This window comes from Prinia subflava, chromosome 14, assembly GCF_021018805.1.
Source record: "Prinia subflava isolate CZ2003 ecotype Zambia chromosome 14, Cam_Psub_1.2, whole genome shotgun sequence".
In the NCBI taxonomy this organism is placed as follows: Eukaryota; Metazoa; Chordata; class Aves; order Passeriformes; family Cisticolidae; genus Prinia; species Prinia subflava.
This window is the reverse complement of record NC_086260.1, coordinates 20,170,234-20,197,011: the sequence shown is the minus strand read 5'-3', so window position 1 is coordinate 20,197,011 and position 26,778 is coordinate 20,170,234. Positions and strand designations below refer to the sequence as shown.

Below are 26,778 nucleotides of genomic sequence, written 5' to 3'. Positions count from 1 at the left end.
TTACATTTCTGTATTTTAAGTAAATTATAATTACAGATACTAATCACCCTGTTTAAACTTGCTGGGTCTCTAAATACTTCTAAGAACTATTAATAATTATTAGCTTATCTTCTTTTAACACCCTGGAGGCTACAACAAGCCAGGCCATTCGTGATCTGATAGGTTATTTATATTTTCTGATTTACAGCTAATCTAAAAAGGGATTAAATAAAATTAAAAGGCCAGATTAAAATACTTGTTCCTTCCACACCTTGCAAGCATGAAAACCTCCTATTTTTAAGGTCAGTGGCTGCTTTCAAGGTGATGTATGAATACCTACAGTTATGGGGATTGAAGATAATTGGTAGAAGAAGTAGCTAATGAATACATGCATCTGTTCTACAACTCTAGCACTAGTATACTTTTAACTAAGAAAACAAATGATGGGCTTTTATTGTTTTGCTAGTTACTTGTAAAACTAAAACGTGGTATTTGCATTTCCGAGGCACTGCAAGAATGGTTATTTTCAGCAGGCATTGTTCACCCCAGTGCATTCCTGGGAACTGCCAAAGACAGGTCTTTGCTTTGGCTTCCACATTTTCACATCCTCTTCTACCAGAAGTTGTGAGCCTTGCACGGACAATAAATGTTAACCTTTTGACCTCCAATATGTGTTATTTAGTGTTGTTCTAATTCACTATCCAACTATGAAAGAATCCTCCTGAAGTAAATTAAGGTGGGGGGGGGCGGTTTGCCTGCCCTTCATAACCATGATAATGTATTCTGTTCTTCACAGGTGAAATGCTGTCATTTTGTCCAATGTCTTGGAAAAAGCCTTTGAATCTGAGAGTAAGAAGCACGCAATGGGCACTCAGTGCAGTGAACTTGTAGTTAAGAGTTGGGAGTTCGCAAAGAAGGCTGTGCCAGCGTTCCTGGACCCGAAATGCCGGGCGGGTTCGTGGCCAAGGGTTCGCTGCGGGGAGATCCCGTTCCCGAGCGCCGTGACCCGACTGCAGGGCAGGAGCCTGGTGCCGGCTGCGGCCTTCTCGGGAGAGCGGCGTCCCCTCAGAGCAGCGCTCCGGCCTCGCTCCACCTCGCGCGGTCCGGAGGAGGCGCCGCCGCTTTGCCGGGAGGGCGGGGGGTCCCGAGTGGTGCCGCTCGGTGTGAACGGCGCGTCCCGAGCGGAGTCGCTTGGTGGGAGCGGCGCGTACCGAGCGGTGGCCGCGGGCGGGAACGGTGGCCGGGGGCGGGAGCGGCGGGTCCCGAGCGGAGCCGCTTGGCGTGAGCGCCGGGTCCCGAGCGCAACCCTCCCACCCTATCGCGTGGGTCCCCGCCGCACCCTTATTTATAACGTATGCCGCGAGCGGATTGGCTGGGCGAGCCGCAGCCCCGCCTCTCTGCGGCCGCCATGTTGTGTGGTGGGGCGGGGGCGTCCCGGGGGCTGCTGTGAGGCGGGCCGAGGGGGAGTCCGGGCGGTGCGGGCGCTGCTGGCCCTGGGCAGGGGCGCTGTACTGGGGAGGAGAAGGCACGGGCGGCCAGGCTCGCTTCTCCGGAGGGAATGGCGGATGCCGTGATCCGCAATGGCGGCGAGATGGAGCCGGAGCAGCATCAGCGGACGGAGAAGACCAGCGCGGGCGTCCTCGGAGCGGAGAGTAACAGAGCAGGAGCCGCTGAGGACACCACACAAAATGGCGGGCGCTCTGAGAACGGTAGCGCTGGGGAGGCGCTGGTGGTGGCTGCTGTTGCTGCAGAGGACAAGGTCCCCACAAACCTCAGCATCAGCAGCAGCAGCCAGCGCAGGAGCAGCATCTCGACGGCAAATGAACAGCAGCAGCAGCAGCCGCCCAACGGTGTGCTCGGGGGGCCGCCCTCTCTCCCTAAGCCCTCAGAAGACCAGCAGCCTGTTAGGAGGAACTTTCAGATCCCCAGGAAGAGCAGAGAAAAGAAAGGTTGTTCCTTCCCTTCCCCTCCCTTTTCTATCTCGCTCCCCTCTCCATCCGATTCATTAGACAGATCTCAGATACCTCACACGGCTGCATGCAAACGCTGCGGTGTGGAGGAGGCTCTCCTGGCTCGCACTCGCGAGGTTGCTGAGGAGCCGATTTTAGTGTCAGGCTTTTACATTCTTTCCCTACCCCTCCTCTGTCTCACTTTTATTTTGTCAAGAGGATGAAACAAAACCAAAACAAAAACTCGGCTTAAATTTCAGACCTGTGCTTTAAAAGGAGAAGCTGGAAGTGATCAGGGTGGGCTTGAGATGATCTCAACTCTGCTTCTGGAAGTGCATTCGCATGTGGAGAAGATGTTTCCTTTGGACACTGACATCAGCGAAGATGGTTCGCTTTTCTCTTCCCCCTGACCTCCTTCGTGCAGGAGAGTGGTGTAATCCTAGTTAGTTTAGACTAAACGAACACAACAGAGTTGTCCTTCATTGATGATATGCAGAAGACTGTTCTTATCTGTGAAAGTTCTTTGCAGGAAGGAAGGGAACATCCTACGTTCTCATGCCTCACTTTGGAAGCGTTCTGCTTCCAAGTGTCCAGGGTTTGGGTTTTTTTGTTTCTGCGTAACTCTTCCTCTAAAAGCCTGTGGTATTTCTTGCTTGTCACAAGATTCCACTGGTTTCTGTTTAACCTTGTTTTTGTTAAGTGGAGTTGAAGGCATGTCTGATTTCTTTCCTGAAATTTATCTTAGTTCTTGCCCTTTTGCAATATGGAGTCAGTAACTTAGTCCATATCACAGAAATACTTGTTTGAATAGGCTTCTTGTTCTTCAGAGACGAGAGTAACATCTTAACTTCTTGAAAGGCTTTCTTCTGTAAGGAAGAGATGAAGGTAGGTTTATTTCATTGTCCGGTCTTTTCTCTCCAGTAATAAAATAATACCTTTTGGCAGTAATGACCCCGTTTTCTTCCTGGTCTTTCCCACTGCCACCCCACTCTGGGGTGATAGAAGTCTGGCAGAGATTCATTGTAAAAAGAACTGGGTTGATTTGGAGAGAAAAGTCTTTTATAATTCATCTGACAGAAAAATACCTGGATATATCATGAACAACTGAAGTGCCTCGTATGTCACACACAACTGTGGTTACATGTGAATACCTTTAAATGTATTTCAGAAATGTTTAGACTTAACCAACAATATTTGAATTTCCTCTTTAGCATTTTGTTCCAATGTGAATGAAAACCTGCAAAATACTTTTTCAGGTCATCTGATTCATCATTTGCCTATGCAGAGCTATCTGCAGTGTGCAAAATGTTTTGGATTGTGTAGTTCAAACCTCAGGCTTCTGTGGACTCTAAGGTAGAAGAGGAAGCCATTCTTACTTCAAAAACTGACTTGCTAATGTCAAGGTAATTTGACCCATTCTTACCTTTTTTCCTTTTGGCCTGCAGAAAGGCTCTCGGATATTTTGATCATTCTGATGGCTTAAAGCTTCCAAAGCTCTCAAAGTAGACCCTGCTCCATTCAGCCCACGGTGCTTGTGGCCTTACAGCTGCCGAGTGGTGTTCTCACAGCATGGACTGCCAAACATGCAGTTTGAGGACAACCGACTTGCTGTTGAGATTTGTATTGCCATTTGAAAAATGATGCAGTTTGGTCAGTTCTGGAACTGAACTGGAAGATCAGTACTGCATGGATCATCTGATGCTGTATTGGCACATGCTTGCAGCATCCTTAATGCTAGCGCTTAAATACATCGTGTTAAATTGCAAAATAATCTGAATGTCACCAATCCCTCTCAGAAGAGCTCTTGGCTTGATTCTAGAGCCCAGCATGAAGCAATACACATGGAAGCTTTCCTTGCCTTGGAATTGTCCTTGTTTTGCTTTTTAAACCACCATTTCTTTCCTGGACATACCATCCTGAGAGACAGCTGCTGCCTTGATTATGAAGGTTTAGCTACTGCGTGTAGCTAAAGTGTGCACAGGATGACTTTGTCAGAGGTGTTTGAGTTTGTTTGGAGGTGGGTTTTTTTGGTGGATGTTTCAATTTTTTAAAATATGTGGTTTTTAAAAATGTGTTTCAGGAACAATTTTTGATAGTGAAGCAATTAAAAATTGAATCTTGAAGCCACAAATATAAGAGAAAATTTAAGCTTTAGCTTCCAAAATGTAAGAGAAATATCCTAGAAAATTCAGGCTTTAGCTGCTTATTTATCTCCTTCAGAATTTATCTCCCCTCTTGGAGACTTAAGTAGGGACTGAAAGTCAACAGAAATTCTTTGGAATCTGAAGAAATGCATCTGGAGGAAAGATACCTCTTAAAAACAACTGTGATCAGTTGGCACAGAGAATACTTCTAATTTCCTCATTCTTTTTCCTGGCATAGGAAGGTTGCCCAAATGAAAGGTTGGCCGCAACATTATTTTTTTTAGGGTGTGCCTGCATTTGTCTTCCTCCTTAGAAGTCTCTTGAAGGTTTGTTTTCTTGGTACATAGAGTTTAGTAATGCTGTTACGCTCTCTTGAGCAGCTTATCTATCATTTGTCTTCAGGCTTGTCCTGGCCTCTTCTAATTCAGCTGTCAGGTCTTCAGAGGTTTCCAAGTTTGCATGAGACTAGAGAGGTCCTTGATAAGGATTAGGGAAGCAAATTTTAAGGATAAAGCAGTGTAAGAGCACTTATAACTTGATGAACTGTATGAGTGATCCCCTTACCAAACAGTAGGAAATTCCACCAATGATGCTGACATTGCAGTCAGTGCCTTTAAGGGATTGCTTGTTGATTGAAGCTGGAGGTTTATTTCTGGATTCTGTCAAAGTAGCAAATGACTGCTGTTCCTCAGGCTGAGTGGGGGAAAAGGTCTTGCTTTTACCCCTGAAACTCTCAGCAATGCTTGCACGAAGGTCCAGGTTGTCCCTTTTCTACTTCATCATTTTGCCTTGTCTTTTGTCTTCTAATTTTATTTTCTTTGGTAGAGATGTGCATCTGCTATTTGCTACAGGATATTTCTAGGTGGAGGACTCTGTCAGTCGCTGAACTTGGTAGCTATTTAGGCCTTTTGAGAGCACAAGACATTTTGGGCTGAAAAAGTCCTAAAGGTCAAAATGTCACAGTTCATTAACGGCAGAGATTTTTTTGTCTTAGTCTTAAAAAATGAAGACTGAAGAAAATGAAGACTTAAAAGGGTGCTTCTCAGTGGAGCTTTTTGTAGCAGGAGCACTTGTGTATGAAGAATGCTAGCATTCTGCCAACTTAGCTGATAAGAAAATCAGTAATTTACTTCACTTCAAACTTTGTTCAGAAGTGCTCAAGGAGGATGGCTCTGTCTCCACATTCTGACTTAAAGCAACCAAACCCAGTAACTCCAATCTCAGTTTTCTGAAGTTGAAACATCAGACTGCTGTGAAAGAAAAGCAGAACCTCTCAGACGTGACATACATCCAAACATCCAGTCGAGTCCCTGTCCCTTGACTAGTACTTATTAGCTAAACTCAATTTCCACCTAAAAATAGGTACATGTGTTCTAGTACCCTGGGTCGAAGCTGAACCAACCCAGTATTTATTTATTTATTTTTACATGTGCAGAACAAGCCAGCAAACCCCACAACAATTGACTTGTATTATAAGGATGCTGCAGGTTAGTCCTTGCTTTACCATTTAATTAACACAGGGCAGTAAAGGTGCAACATAGACCCATCAAGTTTGTACAGCAAACCTGGAAGATACATATGTGCACATAGCTGGTCTTTGAAGTGATGAAGGACTGGAGATGAGCTCAGTAATTTCGTGGTTTGCCTGGGAGCACAGGTCTTGGTGACTGCTGTACAAGGTCTGGTTTAGTACTTAACGGTTTTTAGTTTTGTCTTGTTTGTGCACTTCTTCCTTGAAGTGAAGTACAGGCCTTGCTATGGTGACATTAATGTTTTAGACTGTCAGTGTCCTCAAACACCACCCCTCAAGAGACAAACTGAAAAGTATTGCCTGGGTACTCACCTCACTGGGGTAGTGTTTCATGTTTTGATTAGGAACATGAAGTCTGCAGTACCTCAAATTCTGGAAGAAAAAACTGGAGCAATCTTAAAAAATATCTTGTTTTCTGCTTTCCATAGTTAAATGGTTAGGAAGGGTTTTTCCATAAATGTGTTGAGAACTTAAGTGTATACAGGTTTATGCAGGTTCTTCCTACCAGGAGAATAGGGGAACGCTATGGTTTAGGGCAAGTTGGTCTCAGCTGGCTACCCCAGAGCTTTCCTCAGAGCAGAAGATGTTTAAACACAAATAGAAACATGGTTAATAATATTTGCATGTATGACAGGATCTTAATTCATGTGATAATCTGCCTCTTCCTTGATTTGCATGTGGGAAAGTAGGTGAGACATTGCGTATGGTTTGTGGTGGCCTTTTCTAGCTCACCCTGCAATGCTTTCCACTTGTTTGGGCTCCAAATGGAGGTGAGAGCTTGTGTCCTGGGGGAAGTAGGGAAAAGGGATAAGGTACAGTAAACACCGGTGAAAACAGGAAATTTGGTCAAGCAACTGGCACAGATCACCTTCTGCCCTAACTGGTCCTTTTTGAGGAGCTGGCAGTATGAGTCCCAGATCTTTGTAACAGGGAGTTAGTGTAGTGTCCAAGGGATGTTTGGGGCTGGGGTGGAATAGGAGGTGCTTTCCAAGGGCATGTGTACCTGCAGCTCTCCCTCTCTCTCTCCTTCCCATTTATCTCTTCTGTACAAGAGCATTCAGTCCCAGTAATACTAAGTTGAGAATTCCATTCACTCTGAATTCTGTCTCCTCCCATATTGCTGTTAGCTTTTCGAGAATGAAGATGTAGTTACTAAAAAGGATGTTACATAAGTGTGGTTTCTGAATTGCTTTCATAACTTCCACTCTTCAAAAAATCACTTTCTCTTTGGTGCTGGTGTTGGAATCATTGCTTGAGTTCAGTTTGCAGATGTGTTGCCATCTGAAGTGTGCAACTTTTACTAAATAACACCGAACAGTTTGGTTTTCATTAGGAACATTTGTTTTATATTGAGGCTTATGCAGTAAATCTTTTCTGCAAATGAGGAAAAGATTGCTGCCTAAAACTACTGCCATATTATTTAATGGAGTTGGAGAATATACACTGAAAATGTAATTAAATTTAATTTGTTATTAGAGTAATGGTAGATTTTTTCCTGTGAGACTAGTTGTTGTTCTTCCTAACTGTTGTAAATACAGTAAAAATCCTGCACTTTTGGTGCACGTTTTGGAAGTTACTCTGAGGATAAAAACCACTTTTTGTGTTGTGCTAGTTCAGTTCCCCCAGAGATGTTGTTTTCATGGCCACTGCCCTCAAAAGTCTGCACTGCCATCCTCTGCTGGCTCAGTCGGGTTGCTCCTCTGATCAGTTTGTCAGCTTGGCACCCAAACACAGATAAGAAGCTCAGGGACATGACTGCTTCGCTGTGGGAACTCAGGCAAGGGTTTGCCCAGGAGGGAATTTGTACAACAGCACTTGAAGGCTTTCTTTTAAAGCAGGTATAGTAAGGGATAACATCATCAAGCACGAGCACAGGCAGTGGAGCTTTCTAATAATAGGAGTTTATTTGTTTTCTTTAAATAGGATTGGATTTCTTCATATTTAGCTTAATTGCCATAAGCAAACAAACACAAAACCTCATAATAGTTCTGAAGTGAAGCCAAGCTATGAAACTCTTGTTGAGATTTCTGTCAGGACACTTTGTTCCTGCTTCTTAATTAAAAGAGTTAATTAATAAATTACAGTTCTGAAAGTTCAAGTACAGTTTTTTGCAGTACATATTAGATGCTTTTAAGGGGTAAATTCCGACTGGAGGTGCTTCTCTTACAAACTTCTGAGTAGCTGTTAAGAGTAATATTAAAAAACCATAAATGTGATTTTTTTAAAGGTGCTGTCATTCTAGGAAATTTTAAGATAAACCTTCTAAAGTCCATATTTGCCAAGTATTCTAGGTGTTTTGTATTTGAATCACAAAGCATTTATCTTCATGCAATGAACTGGAAAATTTTGGATGTTTTCACATGTATATTGGCACTAATTATTTTATTTCTTATCTTTTATAGCACTCTTCCAGCCAGTACTTCCAGATTCTCGGGAATTTGAGGATATTTTGAAGATTCTGCATTCTTCCTACTTGGATTTAAGTTCAGTGTCCAATTTTAAATACAGGAGAGCCAGCTTGGTTCATAGTGAACTGTTGGAAAAGGAAGTGAGTATATTTGTGGCTTCTGCTTCTTAGTAAGGTACCAGTCAAGTGACAATGCTTCTTCTCAATCTAGAGGCACAGACCTGGGGATTATTTTCAGTTATGTGGTTGGCCTTTATTACAAACTCACATCCCCAGAAATGTAAGCAGCTATTTTTCAGGCAAGTTTGTTACTGCATAGTTTTAAAGTCTTGCCTGCCAAATATTCTAAGAAGGCTAAAAGAAAAATTGTATTTGGCACCACTTAAGTCTGTGTGCTTTTAGCTTTCAATTTTTATTAAGATATTTTAATAATCGGGAAAGAAGGTTTAAATGTCTTCTTTACAAGGCCGATATTTCCTCTGAAAATTAAGATTAAAATATGTGCCTGATATAAGTTTCCATAACCTCTGTGGTTTTGTTGTTTTCCAAGAAGTTACTTTAACTAAAGTTGATTACTGATCTAGTAAGTGGAGCACCTTGGTTGAAGCCGTTCTGTTGTGCCTTATGTGGTGTCTCTTAAATCTAGCTTTGGCTTGCTCTCATCACACTCAAATGAGGTGTGCATTCCCAGTGCCAAAGAGCTTCACATATGAAGTAATTGAATAAACAATTCGTTTGCTGTGATGTGTTATCATCTTGAAGTTATAAAGTAAACTGAAGCATTTTCTGCTATCACATTAATTATTCATGGTTACAGCTGAGAAATATTGGTAAAAACCTCAGCAGCAGTGAGATGCATCTGCAAAAGTATTTTTCAGAGGTATCTGACAGATATCTGTCTGCTAAAAAGAGAAAAAGTCTTATTTCTGGAGTTTCAAAGATGATATGGAAGGAATTGGGCTGCATGGTTCAAGCCAGTTCTGCTACAAAGAATAAACTAAAGCATTACTGCAGAGGTTTGTTTGAAGAGTGTCTCTTAAAAACCCCCAATACTTGGGCAGATTAAGCCAATTTCCCACAGCTACAATGTTTTTGAACTCTAAATTAATTATAGCGCCCAGTGGTTTAATTTGGATTATCTTTTGATTGTTTTTGTTTACCTGGACCTGCTAACATAGATGGGGTCTTAAAACATTGACACTTGACTGTGCCAGCAGCAATGTGTGTATCTGTGTTGAAAACTTTCTGTATGAACAGTTCACAGAAAAACGCAGGGAGCTGAAATTTGATGGGCGAATGGAGAAGGAGCTCTCGGAAAATTACGGATTCCTCATGGTGGATCGGTGCCAGGTGAGGAATGAAACACTGCAGGGGAAATGCTTTCTTCAGCAGTTAAGAGGTTTTGCGGGTTTGGGTTTTTTTCAGAGTTTTTTTATTGACACAGTCTTGAAGTTACTTTTGCAAAATTCTGCACTGGAAGGTGTAGCAGGATGGGTAAGGGATCTAATATGTCACCATTTAAATTCTCTGTTCCCTGCTCCTTAAGATATTCCATTTATATGTCTCTGTATCTTTTCTTTACGGTCTGTTTTATAAATAAAAAGATAGATTTTCTGGATGGCATTTGAGTTTTTATTGGGTTTATGTTTGATTATTTCATAATTGGGGAGGAATATTTTGTGTTTTCAGTGCATTTGGGTTTTGGTGGTTTTTTTTTTGCACCAACGAGGTAACCTGTAATATTAGAAAATGGACATTGTCTCTTCTTTGATCATATACTTTTAATCAAAGTGATGGAAAAGTGATTTCTGTGCTTTGTCTGCCATCATAGAGTCAGGATTTCTTAAAGATGCAATCATTTGACAGGTATACTTCTTTTTTAAATACTAAAATTTTTTGTATTAAAGGCAAGTAATGTTCATAAACAGTGTTTAAGGTGTAGGGAAGCTGTGTTTTTTTAAGATACAGATGTATGTATCTTAATGTATATGTAGCTGCGCCATATCAGAGTTCGACTTGCACAGTTTCATAGTTTTATAGAGAATTCTGACTAGTCTCACATCTCTTTGTAAGGGTTGGGGTTTTGTTTAAATCTCAATTTAAATTTTGTAAGTGTAATTTCTCTCTGTTTGTTCAATTAATATCTTGGCTTTCCTAATAGAGTTGCTTAAAAAACTGTCTGTTCTCTTTAGATCCAGAGCATATGTGAAAGGGGGCTGCAGGTTGGCCACTCCAGAATCACAATTCTCGGCAGCCCTTCCATGGGTAACTCTCTTTTGATTATGAGTGCTGGTTATTCAGTAGCATTTGGCAGATAATGTGATTCAGTTGTGTGAACTTTAACTCCTTTTTCTATCACTGACTGCAGCAGTATCACAGCAAGATGTTTTTAGCAAAGGAAATAGACATCAGAACATTTTCGTAGCTCTGTTTTGGAGTAGTTCAGTTAAATTCCCTTCCCAAAGAGAAGACCTAATTCTCATTTTGACTTTAAGTCAAACCAATATCCCATGTCTTTCCAGAAACCTGGTGGGGCAAAGAGCTAACGCAGTGTGTGGCTGGGTGCCTCTGTGCTTGTTTGTAGGTGTGTGCAATCAGAGATACCTCATGGACACAGTAGCTCAGCTCAGTTTTGATGTAGATAGAACTAAAATTCTTAAATCCACAAATCCACTAAGAGCATAGATAAATTGGAGACTTAGAAGAGTCACAAGGTGTTAAAGAGTTTTGAGAATGCAAGACAGTAAGTTCCTTTTGCAAAGCTTTTCAAATAGAAAATTAAGAAGTGATTTTGTCATCCTGTGTATGAGGAACATAGTACAGAGTACTATGTACATTGTACAATGAATATTGAAAGCAGACAATGTGAATATGAATGAATATAGACATGAATATTGAAAGCAGAAATAAGTGCAAGGTGGAGAAAACAAAGCTTTATGAGCATATGATTTCTTACTGGTTTAACTGGTAAAGGGTCTGGAGCAATTTGCTAAAGCAGTTAAATACAGACTTGGAATGTGAGGAACCTAAGCAAAATGGATGCTTTTTGAAGTACCTAAATTCAGTTACAGTTCTTTGATCTGAGGTAGTCAGCCAGACCAACAAATGACAGTGTATGTTTGGGGCCTTAAAATCTATGAAATAACTAAGTATGGAAAAGCACAAAATTATTTTACCTTTGCACTTGAGTGTCAGTTGTATCTTTATTCTTTTGTGTCCATTAAGTTTTAATCCCATGTAGTGCTTTTTAAACCTCTCATAATGTTTTAATATTCAGCATAATGTATTTTGGTTTATTTTTATACCCTTCTCAGGTGTATATATCTCCAAGCATGCTGATTTATTGCAGCCTAATCCTCTAGAACCTGGAGCAACTGGAGATGTGATTGTTTTTAAAATAATAAAGGTAATTTTATCTTGCTGTTCTTGAAGGCTTACATTGCTTACTGATAACACACAGGTGGTTTTAACCTAACTTTTAATTAGCACAATCATCGGCTAATAGAGAAGCTAGATTTCTGGATTTAAAAACCAGTGTTGATATTAAGCTTAAATAAAGCATAATAAATTGTTATAAAAGGCAAAAATCTATTGGTTTTTTTGAATGTATGAAAATAATATACTTCTAGAAGTGGTATTCTTAATGGCCTGTTTTATTTTCTCTGCTCTTACTTTCTTTGGTACTTGAAGTAATTTGCCAGTTTCCAGGAAAAAGCTTGTGCTGACAATTCTTCTGCTTTATTACAGGGGAGAATGAAAAGCGTATATGACCACATTGGTATGAAAACAATGGAATCGACTGCCAAGGGCGTGTTGGATCCCACCCCAAAGCACGAGTGTCATGTTTCAAAGAATGCAAATAAAATCAACTCCTTGTTGGCTTACCGAGCCTATGAACTTACTCAGGTAAAGTTGAGGCTGTGTTACCTTCTTACATAAAACCTTCATAAACAGAACTTCTGAAATGATGAAGAGAAAATCACTGAAGATACAACAAACCCTGAGCTTCCCTGTGAAGCTGCAGCTGGGTATGTATAGCAGCCCACAAGTGCCTGCATTAGAAATCCCAGGACAGTGTGGCAGCCTCTCCTGTTCCCCCTGTGTGATCCTGAACCTCAGGCAAAGATTCCCTCAGATTAGGTGGAGGTGGAATAGGAAGTAACTGGGGAATGTACATGAGTCTGGAATGGAGGTTGGAAGAGAGGGCTTAATGTGTGGGGTTTGAAGTGTAATAGTACAACTGGTTTGTGGTCATTAAGTGAGACTTGTAAAAGGGAAAATGTTGGCTAGGAAAGAGTATATTCTCTGCCTCTCTGCCTCTCTGCCTCTCTGCCTCTCTGCCTCTCTGCCTCTCTGCCTCTCTGCCTCTCTGCCTCTCTGCCTCTCTGCCTCTCTGCCTCTCTGCCTCTCTGCCTCTCTGCCTCTCTGCCTCTCTGCCTCTCTGCCTCTCTGCCTCTCTGCCTCTCTGCCTCTCTGCCTCTCTGCCTCTCTGCCTCTCTGCCTCTCTGCCTCTCTGCCTCTCTGCCTCTCTGCCTCTCTGCCTCTCTGCCTCTCTGCCTCTCTGCCTCTCTGCCTCTCTGCCTCTCTGCCTTCCCCTTTCCTCCCCTCCCCTTTCCTTTTCTCAGGTTTGGAGATGCTGAGGGAAGACAGAATGAAATCAGTTCCAAGCATTTATGTTCCTCCAAGTGTTCTACCTCTTACAGCAGTAATCTGTTGCAATCAGATTATTCCACTGAGTCTGCAGGTTTCAGGATCCTTACTTGAAAGCATTGTCTTCAGTATTAACAACTTCTTTTGTCTTCTTTAAATCACTGGGCTGGACGCTGAATCAGATGGCTAAAATATGAATATATTTTTTCATTTCTCATTGCAAATTTGCCTAAACTAATTTTTCATATTAGAATTTTGTGACTGAACTAAGGATAGACTCCAAAAGTCATTGCAATATTTACTTTCTTCTTATTTTTTTTTATTAGTTATCCCTTCTCTTGCCAAGAATACTTTCAAGTAAATGTTGCATTTCAAGAGTGTTTCATTCTTGATTCAATCCTGAAGTATTGTCCATATCTCAGTGGTTGATGAAGGAGAGAGAACTACCCTAATTGATTGTATTCTATAGTACCTATGAGGAGAGCATTTAAAAACTTCTTTATTTTAGATACCAGCTTTTAAAGAAATTGTCTGTTGCTTCAGCCTTCTGATTTAACATTGTCACTTCTTTTTCCCAGTTCTACTTTTATGAATACGGCTTTGATGAGATCAGGCGAAGACCAAGACATGTTTGTCCTTATGCTGTTGTTTCATTTACTTATAAAGATGACGTGGTACAAGGACCAAAATTTATGCCCCCATCAAGGTAAGCTAGGAAATGAGTTTTGGCAAATCTACATGTAACATGAAGAATTCATAGCTCTTGGCAGTAGGTTTGAATTGATTTAAATGAACAGTGCTGGAATGAATGGATGTGTCACAGGGACCTAGCATAATAAATACTTTTAAAGCAAAGCAAGAGTTGGCAGAATTGGTTTTGTGCAGCAGGGTGGCCCCTGTGGGAAGCCGTTCTGCTGCTCTTCCCACCTGCTTGCCTTTTGCCTGGCTAGGATCCCCAAATAGTGGGGGGTTTTACCTAACTGAGGAAATTTTTGGACATAAAAATGTTCACAGCATTATCTTGCTCTAAAATAATATTCTGTATATTTTGTCTCTGAACCATTCACTGGTGTCTAACTGCTTGTGCAGAGAATGTGTTGATGGCCAGTTGATCGCAGATCCACTGTGATACCTGTTCTGATAGGAAGATGTCCAGGTGTGGAGACTGTACTATGAAATGCTGAAAGCAGTTACCAAGGTATCTAGTATAAGATGCTGCAGCAGTGATAGATTGAGGTTAGAGAAGGAATTACCAGTCTTGCTATTTTGTTAGGCTGATAAACTATCCTTAATGTAAAATTTAGTGGCCAGAATTCTCTGTTCCAGTCTAGTCATTCTGTCTGTCTTCTTTTGTGTAGAGCAAACACCTTCCACACAGATAGAAGTACAGGTAAGAATGAGTTCCATTTTTTGGTTTTATGATACAGACAAGGAAGGTTTTGATGTTTTTCCCCTGTAGTTTTATGTTTGGCTAGTTTAGTTATGCTGAGTATATACCTGAATTTTATCCTGAACCATGCTGGCTGCTGATACTGGATTATCAAAAAGATACCTTAATGTGAACCACAAGTGAACAAAATCAAAAGTCTTTTTTCTCTCTTTCCTACTTAGAGTGTAGTAAGAACTGATCTTCAGTTCCTGAATCTTCTGTTCAATGGCACTTCAAATAATATGATTGTCTGTCATGCTTTGTTTTGAACCTCATTCAAGCAAAATTAATATGTATGAAAGTGGTTGATAGTAAAGGCTAGGAAAGAGGATATAATTCCTCAGAAATTGGCATCAAGGGTGTGCTTATTCTGACAAGTGTAGGTCACAAACCAACCTCCTTTACTTGGCTCAGAGCAGGTCAAAACAGGGTTCATAACAGCCTTTCTGTTACCTTTTAGCATTATTGTCTGGTCTGGTACTAATATGAAATTTACCCTAAACTGGTTTTGGAGATTCAGCAGTCTCTTTTTTCAGTCACATCTGGCAAGTGGTTTCACTTAGTCTTCCTTTCTCCATCTTAATTTAGAGAAGTGTAGCATTACATTGTGGAGGGGACAGATTTGGAATAAAGGCAAACTTGTGTGCCACGTTTCCCTAAAATCAGCAGCACAACCTTTCCTTCCATGCAAGCTGTGAGTATTGCCATTTAGACAGTAAGTTTAAAATACTGCTCTATGTTTTGGATATATTCAGACAAAAATCTGAAATACTGACTAAGTGCCTTAAATACATCAAACAAGACTTTAGTCATGTATGTCCAGAACTTTCTTTAGTTCAGGCACATAACTGTCAATATGTCTTTTCTGTTTGGTGTTTTGTTGTTTGTGGGTTTGTTGGGGTTTTTTTTTTCATTGAAGTGACACACTCCTCTGCAGGAATGAACATCCCTGACTCAGGAGATAGTTGAAATAAATTATTCTTAAGAGCATGTATTTGCTAGCTATTATTTTATCAGTGAGTGTAGGAATATAGAAGGTAAAAAAAGAGATTTTTTTTATCTCCCTCCCACCCTTCTTCTCCAGTCCTGAGAAGCTTGAGGTTGAAAAAGTTGTAAGCATTGATCTGTTGAAGAAAAAAATTTCACCATCTGTGTTCTTTAAAGAAAATTACCAAGGAGGAAAAGAAGGTAAAGTGTTCTGCTTAATTTATTTAAATTCAGAATTTGCAAGTTTTCTGAATTACAGTTTTGTTTCTTTTTTTCTTACCTTCTCTTTCTCCCCTTGTATCGTATCAGTGTGGAAGAATGGCATGTACTGTAGCCTGTATGAAGTTGTGGAGAAGTCCCGTTCTGGGAGTCACTTAGAGGGTTTACTTCAAAAACTAGAGAAAGAAAAACTTGTGAGTGCAACAGATTTGACTATTCCTGTTTTTAAAAATAATTTTATTGGTTAGTAATTTGAGGCATACTACAAGATCCACAATCTCACTGGAATTCCTTAGCTGGCATACTCTAAAGTATCAGGGCACTTCTCTGCCCAAGACAGAATTAACTTACAGTCAGGAAGAGTATTCATAGTGATCAAATGTATTTGAAGCAGTTTGCTCTTTTTGCTTGAAAACAGGTCCTTGTGAAACCACTTGTGGACAGAGGATTTCTTTTTCTTCTTTCTCCTTGGCAAATGATGTCCCCTTATGGTAAGCATACTCTGAGTTGGTGTTTGAGATGGATTTGTTGTTTTGGTTTTTTTTGAGGGGGCTGGGGTTTTGAGTACTAGATTGACTTTTGGTGGTCCTCTCCTTTTTAACTGTTTTTATTTTTTTGTGTTCTAGACCACCAGACTGGAAGGTCCCGTGTGCTTCATGCATTGTTTCTGTTTCCAGAGCCTAGAGGTGTAATTAACTCAGGTAGGTTTGTTCATTGTTGTATATAGGTTTATTTAAACAGACATGATAGTCTGTTAAAGACTTTGCAGTATTCAGTCACTGTGAACTAAGAGTAACAGTTTGCCTTGCCTTGGTCATGGTATTGGTGTTAAGAAGTACTCGTTCACAAAAGCAAATATCACACATTGTAGGTTCATTTGTTCATATTTGAGAAAGTAAAACTTGTTGAAATTCCTTGATATGGCTTTCCTGTCTTCTGAATTATTTCTTCATGGACATTCCAAATTGTGTTTCACCCAGTATGTATTAACACAGAGTATTGCTAACTAGTCATCATTTATAGCTTCATGGTTTGATTTTAATTGTGGATTCTCTTTTCTCCTATGGCAGCTCAAAAGAGTGTTCCATATACAACACAGAAAAATTCAACTACCACGGTTTTGCACGAAGAAAATGAAATCATTCCAGAATTCACCAAGCTGGTTCAGTCTCTGCATTTTGCTTTAATCCAATGCCGTAAAGACAGGAGTCCAGATTTCGCTGCTGTTGTGGAAAAGTACGTGCATGAGTACTTTAAAAAACTCTACAGTGGCCCTGGAAGAGGTAGAGAATTTATATTCCATGAGTACTCGACACGGCTGGATGACAAAAGATTTCTGCACCCTGCCCCAAGGTACAAAGGTCACATTCGCCCATGCTGGCAGAACTATATTTTTGATTGTGAGACCTATGAGCTCCCCATTTCCAGAGTTAAAGAACTGCTGGATAGAAATCGGAAGCCTCAGCACTTCAGTCCTGTCTCAGATTATGAAGCTACAGAAGACTGTTCTGACTTTGCCAAGGCAAAATGCAGGAAAAGAATCCATCCCAAATATGAAGCCACTGCTGCCAAACAAAAACTACCTCCTTCTGGAGAATATGATACTGAAAGACTCAAAGAACTTATTAACTTGATCCAGTGTAGGAAGAAAAACGTAGGTGGAGATTCTGATTCTGAGGACCCCAGAATTAGAAGTGGTCTGAAAAGAAAGCTGGAAAAACAATCTGAAAATCTGCAGAAATACCTAAAAATGAGTGACTCTTCAGAGAATATTTGTCAGTACGAGGGTAAGAAAGTCTTTGTTTAGAGTTTTTCTTCAAACGTTGTTATTCAAAGCATATTTAACATTTAATGATTATAGATCAAGTATTTTTTTGCATGCTGTGACAATTTAATGCATGATGGTTCATTTAAATATTGGCCTGAGATCTGTCAATAGAGAGAAGGTTTATTTTTTTGCAGCTTTCCACTTTCTAGAAGACAAGGAAATTTTCCTGGAAGTTGCTTTTGTTTTCCCTCTTTGTAAAGAAGGCAGACTTTCAAAGAGTTCACTTGCCTGTGGAGTTGTCCAAAGACTTTCTAATACAGAACACTCAGCAGACTTGATATTGTCTGTAGTGGAGTTTGACTTTGCTGTAGTTCTTTATGTATCCAATACCTTATGTCATACCTAAGAAGTTTAGATTGAAGGGAAAAAGCATAGTTAAATTTTGAAATAGCCAGTAATGTGTGTAGTGGGACAAAGGACACAACATAATAAGATTATTCTATACATGACATTATCTACATCCAAATCTCAAGAGAAGTATCACAGATACCTTCTGACTTAAGATCTATCAGAAAAACCCCTTTGATTTCTGTTTCCCTGACCCTTTTCTTAAGGCAATTATAAAGGCCTCCTGCAGAAAGGGGAAATGGGAACAGGGTGACACAAAGAAGAGGGGATTTCCATCAAGCACCAGTCACTCTGTGTATGTAAATCACTGGAAGATGAAGTGACTGATTTTAGTTGTCCTGTTGAGGGGGACAAAAGATAGTGGCTGGCATGTAGAGATGAAGGAGGCAAAGGGTGGACTTTATAGTTGGGATTCCTGCTTGGAATTCTGTGAACCTTCAAAAGTCATTTTACATTGATAATTAATGAAAACATGTGATGAATGCATGTCCACATTTTTGTTAAAATAAATGCATGTACATACAAACTGATGCTAAAGAGTGAGACCATGGGTATGTGGCAGATGTTTGTGGGGAGATCTGATTTTGTTTTTATTTTAAGACTGAGTAATGATTCCTTTTCCCCTCCTCACCCTGTTCTAAGGGGGCAGAACCTTGGATTCACCACACTCCACGTTGTCAATGAATTCCGACCACGGTGGCCACGATAGCGACTTCAGGCAGGCGGATGTGTCTGACCCTGCTGCCGACACACAGGGGCTCATCAAAGTGCTGCTGGAGACTCTGGCCACTGCAAGCCGCTGCGACCCAAAGCTGGCACAGTCTGTCAGTCAAGCTCTTGCATTAGGCACTGAGGAAACTGAAGAGGATGTGAGACAAAAATATGAATATGAATCCGTTCCAGCTCAGGACAGAGATGATCATAACACTGATCCTAACACTGCTCAGGCTGACAGTGTTACCTTCAAGGACCCACAGAGCCCAGCCATGATGGAAGCTGACGTGCAGTGCTTCCCCTACCCTGTCGATGTCAGTCTGCAGCTCCCACCCAATGAAGCAGCCCTTGAGCACACACTGCATTTACAAGTAAGTGAAACTGCCGAGATGCTGACAGTGAAAGTACTATTTTCATAAATATTATGAGCCTAAATGAAAAGAACATTCTGTGTATTTTACAGAGGTAAACACAGATACGTACTAACTTTTCTGTGAAGCTTTTCTGTTTGGTAGGAACATGGATGGAAATTTTCTCCACTCTTAAGCATGTGTTCCTGGTTCTTTATATCTATTCTTTCTGTAATAAAAAAGGAGCAGAGTTGAACTCTGAGTTGAAGAGTTGAATTCTGAGCATTTCACTGCATGCTCAGCTCTCTTTGTATGCTTTCTTGGTGCAGTGCTGTATATGATTTCCCTTGTGTTTAGGGATCACAGTGCCTCAGCTCCTTGATCCAGCTCATTATCCTACAAGAGTAGTTGTTCTATGATCTCTGTTACTGGTACTTACACACAAAGCCCAGTTTCTAAGTCATAGTGCAGGAATGAGTGTGTCCTACCTGTCATCTCCATGCTGTTTTGCTTCTACCCGTCTGGAATGTGAGATGAAATTGGCATTTTTAAGGGCCCAATACTAGTTGCAGGCGGTGCCTCAGCAATGCCAACATCTCTTTAGTCAGGTATCAAGACAACAGCCTGGAAGGTGTGAGGGAGCAGCCAGTTCTCCCCTCCCTTCCTCTTTGCCACCTCCAGCTTCCATAATGTAAGGCCAGTGCTCAGGACTGCCTTAGTCATTTCATGATACACCAGGGAAGTACTTCATGGAAAGGTTTCCAAGTTTGACTGGATAGATTGACGGCAGAATTGCCAGTGTGCTGGTGAACTCAGGTGTGTTCTTTCTGTCAACTTCTCAGAATGTAAAAATTTAATAGTAAGCAAAAGCAAAAGAAGTAGTTCTGAGATGAGCATTTTGTTTGTTTTTTAGGAGGCAAGCACTGAGAGTACCTTTGAAGACTACAGTCCCTGTCCTAGTGCACCTACAGAACATGGCTATAGTGGGCAACATCTCAGCTCAAATAATGCAGGGGAAGATGGAATGCACTGGAAACTTATCCCAATTACAGGTAAGATGGGGTTTAACTCCTCTATTCCTACAAATAGTGAATGAAAACATGTTGTAAAGGTTTATATCTGGATTCACAGATCCATTCTTGCATCATGTGTTGATACACAAGCACATCTATAGCCTGTACAGCTGTTTCTTATATTTGATTAATACAGAAATCTGCTGGATGAAAACAGATACTGGTGGAGAATATTGGTTTGGCTTCATATTGACAAAAATTAGAAATATGAATGCTTTAAAAACAAACAAAACTATAGTTTTGAATATAGATGGTGAAGAAACTGAGCTGGGGTTATGAGGGGCTTTCAGCACTCCTTGCAGAGCCACTGAAGCAGTGTCACTAGACTAACAGTGTCGATCAGACTGATATCCTCCCCCTTCAAGAAAAAAAACCTTGTGTTCACAATTGCAAGATCAGGTGCAGCTTGCAGTTCAATTCCACAAGGTCATTTGTGTTGAAGCTTTTTAAAAGTGAGAATTTTAATGTAGTAGCAAGTGAAAATACTTGAATAATATGTTGCCCTGCTTGATTTCTAATTTAATTTTTAATTTGTGATGGAGGTATATCCTGTTATGCTTACTCTAAGTTATCTGTGGAAAAATGACTTGTATTTTGCTTTTTCAGCAGACTTAGACTGTGTTGTTTTACTGTCTTAGGAGCTGTTAAATGTACTGTGCTTCTGTACCTCAGCAGACTGTAACACTTGAGTATTGGGATTTAAGTTGGTTGGTGGGGAAGGCGTAACAGTAATGCTGTTTTCAGGCTGTGATTTGGAGGTTTTGGTGTATCAGCTGTGTGAGACTTTCAAACATGCGATGATGATGGTGATGATGAACTCTTCCTCTAGGTCTGACATCACCAAAAAAGCCACTGCAGTACTTGCCACCAACAGATGCACTTCCTAATGACCCTCGGGCAGTAAATCGACAGAGAAATCCTGATTCTCAGTTGCCATGCTCTCCATTTTCAGACACACAGAAGGGGACAGCAGAAGATGGGCATTGCACAGGACAAGTGGAGAAACTTGAAGATCAGTATGAGCTAAGAGATCACCCTTTTACAGCTAAGCATTCCATTAGTGCAGTAATAGAGACAACACTGTTAGAAGAGTATAAGCTCTTTGCAAGAAAGATTCAAGAAATTTTGCAGCAAAAGAACATTGCTTATATCAGTAGCAAGCCCACACCAGTCCTTTCTACCCAGGAGAGGATAACAAGACTTTCTGAACACATCTGTTTGCAGGCATCAGAGATTTCTGTCCAAGAATATATAGAGAGCCTGAGTGAGAAGCTGAATAATGTAATTTTAGCTTCTTCATGCATGAAGCAGAGTGCCCCAGTTCATTCTAGTCCTGAAGCACTGGGGGTGGTGAGCAGCACTGCCCCCAGGCCGGTGCCCGATGCACTGGCCGTGTGCAGGGACAGCGACACGGCGCCATTCCCAGAGCCACTGTGCAATAACCTGGGGGAAGAGCTGCATTCTCGTGAGCAGCCTGCAACAAGCCTACCCCTAGGGAGGGAGAAAATGGGTCATAGGAATGCTAAACCAGAGGATCAGACTTCTTCTGGTGGTGATCTCGTGGAACCACCAGAAAAGACTCAGAAATCCCCTGAGAATGTAAACATTTCAACTCAACCAGCTTTTCCTGATATTATACACCAGTTAAAACCTGAACTATTGAACAGTTTGGTCAAAATTATGTCAGATGTACAGAAAAACACTGTCAAATTTTATATTCATGAAGAGGAAGAAAGTGTTCTCTGCAGAGAAATAAAGGTAAAGCTGTTTCAGTTCAACTTCTCTCTAGTATCAGAACCTTCAAATCCAGTTGTGTGAAACTGGACTCACTTTCACTGTGAAAGTGAATTGAATTGTGAAAGTATGCTGCCCTGTCCCATTTATTCCTTGAGGTTTTGAGGTAGTCTTGCTTATATTTAGCTTTTACATAAGTCTTTTTCTTGGAGCTGGAAAACAGAACAGGCTGTAGGTTGGTCCTTCCTGAAGATCCTGCCAGGGGGTGGCCTTACAGAAAAAAGGTAATAAGGGAAGAAATGTGATAGCTACCATTTTAGAAAGAATGTATGAAAAGTCACTCTGTGCATTTGGGGTTTTTCCTCTTCCCCTCTAATTAATAGTAGAGAGAACTTTGAGAAATCACTGTGCTTCTGTATTTAAAGGTGTGAGATGAAAGTTGTAAACTGGCTTTCCTTGAAAACTCAGGTAGTTCGATACAGTCAGTTGGCTCTGTATGTGTGATTTGATAGGAATGACTGACTTGCTGAAACAGCTGCTCTGTGTTGCTGCATCCTTCTGATTAATGTATGGGAGAGATAAAGAAGCCAGTCCCTGTGGGATTCACTGAAGTGGAAAACTTTCTTGTCCTGGGTGTCATCTGGGCATTGTTTTTACCAGCCTATCTATTGACACTTTCCTTGTCTCCTCTTTCTGTGGTGGCAGGAATATCTTAGGAAGTTAGGGAATACAGAGTGCCATCCAGAGCAATTCCTTCAAAGAAGAGATAATGTAGATAAACTGTTGATCATTATCCAAAATGAAGACATTGCCAACCTCATCCATAAGGTATGTCCCACGTAAGTAACCATGTGCTACAGAAAGCTGTTGTCAATAGTGAGAGGAGCTCATTTGGAGCAAGGCTGCTTCCTTCTAGCAGCACAGCATTCAACAGTGCCCTGTGTTTAGCTGCTGTTTGAAGAAACAAAATGGTATTGTCCCAACGTTTACCCATAACTTCTTCCACCACAATGCATGTGCTAATGCATATTTATTGTTAGTAGTTGTAAAGCTGTGCAGAGGCCTGAGTAGTTATGCTTCTGGTTCTGTGATGCTCTAACAGCAGGTGAAGGCAGCTCTCAGATGTCCTGAGGTATTCCTGACAGCTTAAGTCCCTGTGGTGGACAGAAAGTAAAATTATTCCAAGTGCTCAATGTCCATTTACCTTATATCTGTAATGGTCCTGAGAGAGCACCTCCCCAGACAAGAGAATAAACAGTAATTTTTTGAAAATGTGTTTTGAAGTTTGGTGCCTGGCATTAGTAGGTAGGAAAGTTCTGTAGTTCTTTTTTCTGTGTGACCTGTGGTTACATCTCTTGATTTCAAATTTTTTTAAACAGATCCCTGGCCTGGTGACTCTGAAGAGGCTCTCCTGTGTCAGCTTTGCAGGGGTTGATAGTTTGGATGATGTGAAAAACCGCACTTACAATGAGCTGTTTGTGTCTGGGGGTTTTGTTGTGTCAGATGAATCTGTCCTTAACCCAGAGTCCGTCACTACAGGTAAGTGTGATCCTTCTGGAAGTTCTAGAACTAAAATCCTGACATTCCAGTACCTGAGAGGTCCCGTACTCACCACACTGAAGGATCAGGTCTTCCAATTTTTGTGATGTTCTTTGAGAGCTTCAACTGATTCAGTCTCTTTCTCAGCCAATTGGCTTTTTGAAGAACACAGGAACAGGGAGATTTTGTCTTCAGTTTCTATTACATTGTGTAATTACTTCTGTGAAACCTTTTATTCCTTGCTACTCTATCTATAAATATACTATATATACCTTTTGTTTATTTGAAATTTAATAGTTAACGAAGCTACAATTTTTTTAAATACTTTAGCAAGGTAGAGCATATATGCTGAGGTCAGCTTTTAAATACCACTGCTGGACACCTGAGGTACAGAAAAGCAGCTCAGTTTTATGATACTGTTGTTTGCCAGTCTGCCTGGAAGAAAACTTGAAGTGAGTGGCTGCTATTTGTAATTATGTGATTGTACTGTGATGAAAACAGAAAACAGCTTTTTGTATACACTGAAGCAGTATTTTCAGTCTACATACCACAAAATTTAACTTTTATTCAATATCTCAATAACAGATAAACTAAAACAGTTCCTAACGTTTCTGGAGGATCTCAGTACCCCAGATGGAAAATGGCAGTGGAAAGTCCACTGCAAAATACAAAAAAAACTAAAAGAGCTGGGGAGGTAAGTAAGGTTCTATAATACCAGCTATTAAAATGCTTCAGTTTTCATTATGCCCTCTAAAAACACTTAAATAGAACTTATTCTTATATTTGTCTTCTGATATTTAGACTGACCTGATTGTTTCTGATAGTGAGCTTTCCCCTCACTGCAGGATGAATGCCAATGCCCTGAACCTGCTCACCCTTCTGAACACTTATCAAAAGAAGCACTTGGTTGAGATCCTGTCTTACCATAACTGTGATTCTCAAACTCGAAATGCTCCGGAACTTGACTGTCTCATCAGGCTTCAGGCTCAAAACATACAACAGAGACATGTTGTCTTCCTAACAGGTAAACTCCACTTTTGTGAACACCTCTCCCCGTTTTTTGATAATATGTGCTAAATATTAATGCAAACCCTTCTTTTCTGTATTTAGAAAAGAATCTCAAAACGCTCTCGAGTTATGTTGATAATGGCATAGTGGTTGCTGCTGTTGATGACTTTATGCGTAACTTCGAAAGTCTCGTTGGGTATCACAACTCTGTGACTGAGCAGAACCACCTTCCTCCCTGCAGTGCTGGCCAAAGACAATCAGGTAATGTCAAACACACTTAAAGTTTCCTTTCCAAACTGCATGTGTGTGGTAGAGGTCCTGGGACAGTGTGCCTTGACTCTGGTTAACAGGCCACTGCAGCTGGCAAGGAAAACCCAACTCTCAAGCTATCTTTTTCTATTTGAAATAATGGGGGAAAAGCAGTGGGGATGGAGCACCAGAGACCTTAAATACAGAAGTACAGGCTAATACGGTATTGGAGGCATTAGACAGGGCATCTGTCAGGAAAAGGATAGACTTGTCTCTACCTGCTTTATCTGCTTAGAGTAGATAAACTGTACCAAGATGTCAGTAGTTGTACTCCTTTAATTGTCTGATCAAATACTCACCTGCTGTGTAACTTTAGATGCTGTTTTGACATTGTCCCCTTTGGAGCTGGGAGTTGGGATTTCCCAGCACTAAATATGAACACGGTGTGCAGAAGCTTTTAGCACCAAGTAACTGGACACTCCCACAGAGGGTTAAGTGTGTGTGTTGAGTAAGTGAACACGAGTGGCAGAAGACCAAGAAAGTGCTGTTGGACTGGCAGACCTGAAGTGTGACACTGTGAGTAGTGTATGGCCTTTTTAACCAAAGTTTGTATTTCAATAGAATAGGACTTTCTCTCTCTTTTAATGTAGTTCTTGTAGAAAAGGATGAGAAGGATGAGGAGGACATGTCTCTGGATTCAGGGGATGAATTGTCAGAAATAGAAGTCTGCAGTGATGCCTCTAAGTATAATACTCATATGGAAGCTTTGCAGACAGAGGCCAAGGGCCCACATGGAGTAGATGCTAAAGAAAGCTGCTTATCAGTTACAGAGTTATCTTCTGAAGCACAAACTGGCCTTGTGGAAAAGATTTACAAAACTGACTTGGAAGAGAAACAGCCAATTACTCCAGTTTCTACAATATGCTCTGCTGAAGGAGAAAAACACAATGCAGTTGAACAAACTCCATACAGTAACTTCCAGGGTTATAGCAGACAATTAAACATGTCCCATCAATTCAGCCACTTTAATGTACTCACTCATCAGACTTTTCTGGGAACAACATACCCAATTTCTAATGCAAATCAAAACCAAGAAGGGAGCAATTATTTTCTATCTGCGTACAGTCAGAGCATGGATACAGAAAGGTCGTCATCACCTGGTGGCTGGAATAGCTGCTGTGATTCTTCCAGGCCATATTCAGAACAGAAATGAACTCTTAAATCTCTTTTTTAAGTTGCTGTGGACCTCCCTGTTTCTAAAATGTTGGATTAACGATTTCTATTTTATTCTGGAACAAAATGTTTCTTGTTATCTCAGATGTTTTCATGTTCTATTTAAATTCCTGATGGCCTGTCCCTGTTGGAACCATCTGAAAATTGAAATAAATACATATATTTTTTAACGTTTACTGTACTTGAATTATCTTGTTTGTTGGCACTTTTAAGTTTCTACATTTGTATCTGACCTGTTACCTAGGCTTCAGTTTGAGGTCTGTTTAATGTAAAGCTGAATGTCTGCCTAAAATATGTGAAAGAGCCAGTTGTTTTCTTTTTTAACTGCAAGAGTATCCAAGTCATGTTTCTTCACATAAATTTTCAAGTTAATGTATTTATTTGACATTGACACAAATTTTGTACAATGTTTTTACGTAGCTCTAAGGCAGTGTACTTTTTTTCATGACTGTATACTGGATTTTGGCTAAATACCTCAATTGGAGTAACCAGTGGTGCAGTTCCATTACAAAAAAATCTAATAAACTCTTAATGCACAAGGGACTTGATAACACATTGCTTTGTCTGTGGTTTTTACATTTTGCAAAGTGCTTGAGGAACATCCAAGCCTGGTTTCATGCACAACAATCATCTGTGTGTCTCACTTGTTGCTCTGTGCCATTGCAGCACCATCAGTGTCCTCCCAGTTTTTATCTGGCCACTGTGATTACTGTAATGAGAGAAGGACAAACTTGGGTTTAATGACTGTGGGAGTTCAATTTGCATCAGAAAAATCTCAATCCCCTCCCACTTCAGCTTAATGATTCTTGGGGCTTTCAGGTTTTTGGTTTTGTTTTACTTGTTTTGTGAACTACCACTGGGGTAAGTAGTTTTATCTGTTTCTTAATCCTGTCTTTTGAATTTCACATCTGCTGAGTTACCAACCTTTTCCGCCTCAGCGATTCTCTCCTTTTGTTCATCGTCCTCTGCCTCAGGCGTCCGGAAGGCAGCAGCCACAGTGAGCAGCTGTGGAGTCTCCAGACGACCCTTGTTGCTGCATTGCTGCCTTTGCTGAGACTCCTGACTTTTAACTGCTCATCATCACGTTGTCCAGAGTCCTGTGTTTGGGAGATTTCCTGCTTGTAATCTGATTTTAGTGCTTTTCTCTGGGATGTGCTGTTTGGTACCAGGTGAGTGTTTGAAACTACGTAACTCTAAATTCACAAAATTTGTTGGGACAAAATTATTGGTTAAAAGGGGCAGTTTTAAAAAACAAAACCTATGAACTTTGGCCTAAAGTTGAGTCTTTTCCTCTATAAATAGTGTGTGATAAATGATGTGAGATAATCCGTGCTTATACTGTATATGTAAATATAAACCAAGTTGTGCTCTTTAAAATAAATGGTAAAAATCATTCGAGCCGGGGGA

At 40.7% G+C, this 26,778-nt stretch overlaps 1 protein-coding gene across 4 annotated transcripts; it reads left to right on the top strand.

The window, feature by feature from the left end:
• The first annotated feature begins 1,402 nt into the window (after positions 1-1,402).
• On the top strand, positions 1,403-25,924 carry TASOR (transcription activation suppressor). Of its 4 annotated transcripts, XR_010082224.1 has the most exons (24): positions 1,403-1,928; positions 8,006-8,151; positions 9,268-9,360; positions 10,203-10,275; positions 11,325-11,416; positions 11,758-11,916; positions 13,239-13,366; positions 14,019-14,050; positions 14,678-14,783; positions 15,174-15,277; positions 15,386-15,489; positions 15,714-15,786; positions 15,922-15,996; positions 16,366-17,082; positions 18,114-18,556; positions 19,449-19,587; positions 20,438-21,366; positions 22,048-22,170; positions 22,722-22,881; positions 23,467-23,575; positions 23,727-23,905; positions 23,992-24,150; positions 24,515-24,714; positions 24,963-25,101. XR_010082224.1 is itself a non-coding variant. In XM_063411307.1 (23 exons), exons 1-23 carry the CDS (start codon positions 1,538-1,540, stop codon positions 25,349-25,351), a joined length of 4,923 nt encoding a protein of 1,640 aa, XP_063267377.1. In that variant the 5' UTR covers positions 1,403-1,537; the 3' UTR covers positions 25,352-25,924. The 4 variants fall into 4 exon arrangements, 3 of the variants coding, with proteins under 3 accessions (XP_063267377.1, XP_063267376.1, XP_063267378.1); XM_063411307.1 differs by lacking the exon at positions 24,515-24,714 and having other exon boundaries at positions 24,963-25,924; XM_063411306.1 differs by lacking the exon at positions 24,515-24,714 and having other exon boundaries at positions 24,789-25,924.
• Positions 25,925-26,778: the final 854 nt, after the last annotated feature.